Here is a 7582-nt window from a genome sequence, read left to right on the forward strand (position 1 = left end):
CTCCTGGAGGGTGGGCGACACTAGTGGCATCAGGAAAACAGCTCAGCTTTGGCTTTGAAATACTTAAGACACAAAAGGCAGCATCGGGGCACAACCGAGCTCTGGTTTTTATCTTCCTAATACTCAAAAGCTGGCATCGGGGCACAACTGAACTCTGGGCTTCCCAGCTGTCTTGGAGTAAATTGCAAAACTCAGCCCGATGCCTGCCAAATGCCAGCTGATGCCTCCAAGAGACATGTAGGTAGATGTTTATTATAATATGTATTATATTTAAATATATAATATAAACCTATCTTTATTATATTGGGCTATATTATAATAAAATATACAATATAACATGTATAGATATTAAATATAAACTATCTAAAATAATATATATTGGACAGATGGGATATCTATATAATCTATAATATATTTATTATATATCTAGAAGTATATATCTAAAAATCTATTATATATGTGTTTATATTGGATAGAGGTGTATCTTTATATAATCTATACCTAGAAATATATATATCTACAAATCTATAATATATGTCTGTATATTGGGGAAGATGTGATATCTTTATATAATCTATCATATTTATTATGCTATATTTAGAAATATATCTATCTACAAATCTATCAAATATTGATTTATACTGGGTAGATGTGTGTCTTTTATATAATCGATCATATATTTATCATGATATATCTAGACATCTAGAAATATATTGATAGAGCTAAAAATCTGTAATATTTGTATGTATATCAGGGAAGATGGGATATCTTTATATAATCCATAATACATGTATTATGATGTATCTAGACACCTAGAAGTATATATTTAGAAATCTATCCTCTATGTATTTATATTGGGTAGAGGGTGTATCTGTATATAATCTATCATATATCTAGGACGATCCAGGAGTGCATAAAGAAGCAGATATACCACGTGCACTTATCCTGGGGAGAAGCCATATCCCATATCCTAATAAATCGATAAGAAAATCTGACAAATCTCTCCGTATCTAGACACCGCTCCTGTGTTTAGTCTGTCGGGGACGGGGGTCTCTTTCACCGTCCCGGGGCCCTGGTTCTCCGCGAGGTTTTGGGGCACAACCGCGGGTTTCGGCAGGGCTGTTCCCCGCCCGCGGGCGGGCACGTGGGCGCGGGGGAGGGGGGGTATTTCCGCTTCCGGAACCTGCGTCGGCGGCTGCGGGGGCCGGCCGGGCCGGGCGGGCGGCGCACAGCGATGGCGGCGCTCGGCGCGGGGCTGGCGCGGGGGCTGGCGCGGCGGGCCCAGCCGGGCCTGGGCAGCGCCCCCCGCCGCTACCGCTACAAGGAGAAGTGGGTGAGTGCGGGGGGCCGGGGAGCCCCGCAGCCGCGCTGCCCGGCTTCCGCCAGGCCCGGTCCCTCGCCTAAAGGCTTCCCCGGCCCGCCGGCATCTTTCCCACGGGGGAGCGGGCACCCGCGGGGCTGGCTGGGGCTTTCTCACGCCTGCTCTTTGCCTTCCTCCGCAGGCGACCACGCTGCCCCGCATCCCGGCCACCCAGCAGGCCCTGCAGGTCTTCGACATGAACTACGGCATGCAGTTTGGCCCCCTTTGGCCCTCGATCCGTGTCAGCCTGCTCTCGGCGCCGAAATATGGCGCCCTCATCAACAACTTCTCCCAAGTTGACAGCGTTGTCCGGGACCTGGAGGGTCTGTGCACCACGGACTTTATTTATGCAGCGCAAAACGGGCGGCGGGATTCCCCTGCTGAGCAAGCAGGGGGCGAGGGGCCGGCACCCCCGAGCGAGCCGACGGAAGCGCCCGTCGTGCCGTCTCTATCCGTGAGCCCCAACATCAAGTGTTACACCTTCTCCAAAGGAGATATCAGCCGCTTTTCTCCCGCCAGGTGGGCACAACGGCGCCCTCCTGGTGCTGTGACTCCGATTGCAAAGAGAGGGGTTTCGCGCCGAACCCGCGGGGCTGCTTCAGCTGTCTTTTCTTGAATGCGGAGGTTCGGTCTTTGCGTTCGAGTAGCAACTAGGACTATTTAAGAGGAGAATCCGAAGTCACGCTTCCCCTCCTGGCCCCGGACCGGCCACGACATACGGTGGATTTGCTCAGCTGTGTTGGAATGTTGTTTTCGTGGGTTGCTTTGATGGCTCGGCAGTTGATTTTTGCGCCGCTCTCTTCAGAGCTTGTGGGACGTGTTGTAGATATGCTGTTAATCTAGGGAGAGGGGAGCAAGAGGGCAGGCAGCATTTTAGTCTAGACTGCATTGGGCTGTTTATAAGCTGACGGGCCTGGAGTCAGGGAAATGGTATTTAAGGAGCCATTCTTTGACTGGGAAATGAGCGTGATCATTACCTGATTGGTCAAGTTAGAGAAAGATGTTGGGGGGGCTTGAGAAGGGTTTACACAATACCGAATGGCAAAGAGAAAGCAAACCGGGAATTATTATTTGCTGTCTCTCACCAGACAGAACCGAGGCTTCACAAAATTAGACTAGTACAAAGTCTAAAACGAAAACTCCCTGCACTTTTTGACCCAGTGTGAAATATGGTTGTATCCCTCCAGACTGTCTTTTATCTGAAGTGTAGGACAGGTGTAATTAGTGTGGGCAGGGTGCCATGAACGTGTGTTAGTATTAGCTGCTTTTAAATCGGCATGCTTTGCCTCAGCTTGGGTTTTTCCCTTCCCCTCACTGTCTTGCAATCTCTAGACCGGACACTGTGGGGATTCTTGGCTACTATCTGATGGATGCAGCATCTCTCTTGCCTGTCCTGGCTCTCAACGTACAGCCTGGGCACCTTGTCCTTGACCTGTGCGCAGCACCAGGTGGCAAGACCCTGGCTCTTTTACAAACCGGATGCTGCAGTAAGTATCCCCTGGCTTTCCTTTTCTGTCTACAACTGGTGCTTTGGAAAACAACTAGGATCATCTTAGTTGTAGGATCGTAGAAAATGAAGGCTGGAAGGGAGCTCAGGAGGTCACATCTAGTCCATCCCCCTGCTCAGAGCTGGACCATCCCCAACTAGATTGTCCCAGCCAAGACTTTGTCTAGCTGGGTCTTAAACACCTCCAAGGATGGAGACCCCACCACCTCTTTGGGTAACCTGTTCCAGTGCTTTACACTACCCTCCTCGTGAGCAAGTTTTTCCTGCTATCTAACCTCAACTTCCCTTGCTGCAACTTAAGATCTTTATCTGATGATTCTCTCTAGCTATCGTAGCTCTGAAGTGGTGGCTAAATGGAGGTCACTCAGATGTATTGACACGAGCCTTCCTCTTGATGGGCCAAGCAGAAGGCCACACTAGGAAAATACCCATTTGTTGTTAATCTCCTGGGGCAGGGGTATTGATCTCATTTGACCTTGTGGGCTGAACTCCATATCATAGACACCCCTCCCTTAGGGTTATGGAGCTGACTTTACATTTTGTCTTTCTCAGTGTCTGTGTGATGTGCTATTCCTCACCACAGGGCACCTGACAGCCAACGACATCTCTGCTTCCCGAATTAAACGGCTGCATCAGATTCTCCACAGTTACCTCCCCAAGACCGTTAGGAACAATGTGTTAGTCAGCATGTGGGATGGAAGGGACTGGGAGCAAGTGGAGAAAGACACGTTCGATAGGGTGAGTGACTGGAAATGCAGCCAAAATGGTGTAACTATCTGATTTAATTTTTTGCCCTTGGTAGAGGGAAAATACAGGATGCTTCAGAGAGAGGCAGCCATTTATCCAGCTGTACAGGCTTCTGCATGGCAGGGGAAGGGGATTTTCTCTCTAACTGATCACATAATGAAGGCAATGCCCTGAAGCCCGAGGTTTACTCTCTCTTCTTTTAGCCTGCATCTGTACTGCCAACTGCAGTCGGTTTTATAAGTCTGGTTTTGTTGCCACAGTTTGTTTTGCTCATTGGGAGGTGGTTCCACTATGTGGGGCCGATATGCTTTTTTAAAAGCATATCTAGAATGACATGCGAGCCCTTTGCTGGTACTCTGTACCAGTGAAGTGCTGTCAGTATAATCTTGGCCTTAGAGATGAAGGGGAATGCATGAAGATGGAGATAAAGGGGCATGTATGAAGTTACCCAAAACTTGAAATTCTTTTCCATAGGGTTTCCAGCCATCACAAGCAACCCATCAGTAACAGTGCAGAGTGTGTGTGTACCTGCCCTCTAAGGCTGTGGCCAAGGACACTGCTTAAAGAGTGGAATAGCAGAGGAAATGTGTGGGGAGAGGGGAAGTGGGGAAAGGACTGCAACTCTCCAAGCCTTAATGGGGTGGAGAATTGATTTAAGTTCCCAGTTCTTGGTCATGCAGGTGCTTGTGGATGTTCCCTGCACAACAGACAGGCACTCGGTCGTGGAGGATGACAACAACCTGTTCACCCGGGCGAGGATGAAGGAGCGTAAGCAGTTGCCGGTGCTGCAGATGCAGTTGTTGGTGTGAGTGACCTTCCGCACGATTCATGCGATCAGTCAGTGCTTCTGGTTTATGAAAGGGACCTTCGAGCTCAGCGGAACAAGGTGTTTCTTCGAATCCTAGACATTGAGGGCTGGAAGGGAGCTCAGGGGTCGCATCTAGTCCAACCCCCTGCTCCAAGCAGGACCAGCCCCACTAGCTCATCCCAACCAAGGCTTTGCCTACCTGGGCCTTAAAAATCTCCAAGGATGGAGAGTCCACAACCTCTCTGGGTAACCTGTTCCAGTGCTTCACCACCCTCCTCATGAGAGAGTTTTTCCTAATATCCAACCTCAACTTCCCTTGCTGCAACTTGAGCCCATTGCTCCTTGTCCTGTCTTGAGCCCATTGCTCCTTGTCCTGTCGTCTGCCCCCACGGAGAACAGCCCAGCTCCATCCTCTTTGCAGCCCCCCTGCAGGGAGGTGATGGCTGCTGTTCAATCCCCCTCGGTCTTCTTTTGTCCGAACCAAATCAGCCCAGTTCCCTCAGCCTCTCCTCACCAGTCCTGTCCCCCAGCCCACAACCATTTTTGTTGCCCTCCACTGGACTCCCTTTTCCATGTCCTTTTTGTAGTGCTCAGCCCAAAACTCAACACAGGACTCCAGATGTGGCCTGCCCAGTGCTGAGCAGAGGGGAATAATTGCTTCCCTCGATCTGCTGGCAACGCTCCTACCAATGCAGCCCAGGATGCCGTTACCCTTCTTGGCAATAAGGGCACATTGTTGGTTCATGTTCATCTTATTTTCCATTGTAACCCCCAGGTCCTTAGTGCATGGGATTGTGTCTGGTTCTGCAAACGGACGTCACATTTATCCTGGGATAAATTCATTCCATCTTGGGACAAAGTGCAGTTATACAGATGTCTATGTTCCTTGTGCCGGGATATTGCAAAGTCCTGAGGAAGTTTACCTCATAAGAGGCAGTAACAGTATTCTGGGGTACTGCAAAGTTGTCTGTACAGTTATCCCAGGACTGCATTATTGAATCAATGGTAGAAAAGCAGCAGTGCCTTCAGTTGCTCACTAAACCCTATTTAGAAGGGCGATGTGTGTACAGACCGATCCTGGGATATTTTTGTTCTGGGACAAACACAGGCACAGCTTGTCCAGGGACAAACACAAAGTCTGTTCATAGCCTAGAGGAACCATTACTCAAATTATACCTTGTTCAGAGAATTCACACAATTTCCTGTAACTACAGGGCAACCCTTTGGTGGGAGCAGGAATATTATTACCTACTTTTTTCAGATGCGGAACTGGGGCCTATATGAATTGTCCGGGCCACACCTGAAGCCTGTGACAAAGATAAAGCCAAAATTTGGATTCCCAACCTACGGTCTTACCCACATAACTGTCTTCCTCTGTGCATACTCTTGGCCTGTCCCACATGCCTGGAGTACATTGGTGATGCAAGATGTAAACTAGGCTAGTAGAATAAACTGTCCTGCTCCAGTTTCTCATCTGGTGAAGCACTAGTAACACTACAGTGTTAAATTCTCCTGCAGCTGCAGTGCTGGCAGGACCATCTAGCCTGAAGCCCTTCCTGTCATGTTGGCAGCCCTTGTTAGCTGCACGTTCATGTCCCGTGCACATGCAGTCACAGTGTGGGCTCAGTCCTTTACGTCCAGTCACCCTGTTCTTGCTCTTCTCATGTCTAGTGCTGGAATCCTTGCTGTCAAGCCAGGAGGGGAAGTCGTGTACTCCACGTGCTCCCTCTCTCAGCTGCAGAACGAGTATGTCGTTGAGAGCGCCATCAACGTGGCAGAAACCCAGTTCGGCATTGGCGTCCACGTCGAAGACTTGAGCTGTTTCCGGAGACTTTTCCAGGACACATTTTCTTTCTATGCTGAATGCAGGGTTGGGGAGCTTGTCCTTCCTCACCTCACGGCCAACTTTGGCCCCATGTACTTCTGTAAATTACGCCGGACCCAGTGAGCATGACAGCTCCTCCCAGGGGGAGTTAAGATCGGGGCATTGGTTTACCTAGTGACAACTGAGTAGAGATGATCTTGCTGTTTTACAGGCACTAATGCAATACCTAAAGTTTCCAAGGAAGGAGGAACTGCTATGTAACCCCCTGAAGGAAGTCGGCACTCGGCTCCGATCACTGAGAATAAATGATGCAAATATAATCTTTGAGAAATGTATTGTGCCTCTTTCTGGGCACTGGACTCTTTTATCTCGCTAGTTTGTAACTCCTCTTTTCTCAACCTTCTGCTGATTTTAAAAAGCAGCTATGGCTGAAGAAAGAGAGTGGGGACTAGTGCTTTTGAGTAGGAAACAAGTAGTTTGGTCTCTCCAAATGCTCTGAATTCATAGATTTCCTAGACATTACGGCTGGAAGGGACCTTGCAAGATCATCGGGTCTAGTCTCCTGCCCATTCAGATTCTTCAGAGGATTTGCTGAGTGCTAACAATGCTCAACTCTTACCAGGCACTGCTTAGCCAGAAATCCCCAAGGATCTCACAGAGAAGGGATACATCCTCAGCCCTGTTTTTACAGGGAGGAAACCTGAGTCACAGAGCATACACAAGTGACGTGCCTCAGCTCACACAGCAGGTCACCGGAGGAGCTGGGGATAGAACCAAGGTCTCCTGAGTCCCAGCTCAGTGCCCTGCCAGCTGGATCCTTCAGAAGAGCTGCCTTTCAAATACAGGGTTTTGGAGCAGCTTATTGCTGTCACCTTTTCTCTTGTCTCTCTTCTCACTAAGGAACCTGTTCTCCAGGTGTTCAGAGGATGATCTGAGCTTGGATGAAGGCATTTCCTCTCTCTCTGCTTTCATCTTCTTGGATGTAACCTTGCACATGCGAACAAACACCTCCCCACATCCATCTTTCTGGGCTTGGCTCATGCTCAAGCCTTTAAACAGTGTTTAGAGGAATTGGCTGCTTCCTTTATCTGATGCAGGTGGTCTTTTAGACTGACTGATCTCTAGATTTTGGTGCAAAGAGTCTGTGCTGGTACGGACCTGCTAGGGGAATGGATTATTTTTGCTTACTTGGTTTTTGCTGGGACTATTCCAGATGTGTTATTGGCTGTGCTCCATTGACTCGTTCACTTTTACTCCACACGGACAGTCGCAACAGAGATGTGTGTGAAGGTGTTGGAACAATCTGAATGCTCCGGTGAAGGCAAAGGAAGGCGG

The 7582-nt window shown here is 48.9% G+C and overlaps 1 protein-coding gene across 1 annotated transcript; it reads left to right on the forward strand.

The window, feature by feature from the left end:
• Positions 1–1188: 1188 nt before the first annotated feature.
• Positions 1189–7578, forward strand: NSUN4 (NOP2/Sun RNA methyltransferase 4). The gene is made up of 6 exons (XM_090048221.1): positions 1189–1333; positions 1503–1879; positions 2693–2847; positions 3451–3605; positions 4295–4419; positions 6094–7578. Exons 1-6 carry the CDS (start codon positions 1235–1237, stop codon positions 6368–6370), a joined length of 1188 nt encoding a protein of 395 aa, XP_089904347.1. The 5' UTR covers positions 1189–1234; the 3' UTR covers positions 6371–7578.
• The last annotated feature ends 4 nt before the right edge of the window (positions 7579–7582 follow it).

Source organism: Crocodylus siamensis, chromosome 5 (genome assembly GCF_052110815.1).
Source record: "Crocodylus siamensis isolate JL-2025a chromosome 5, ASM5211081v1, whole genome shotgun sequence".
NCBI lineage: Eukaryota > Metazoa > Chordata > Crocodylia > Crocodylidae > Crocodylus > Crocodylus siamensis.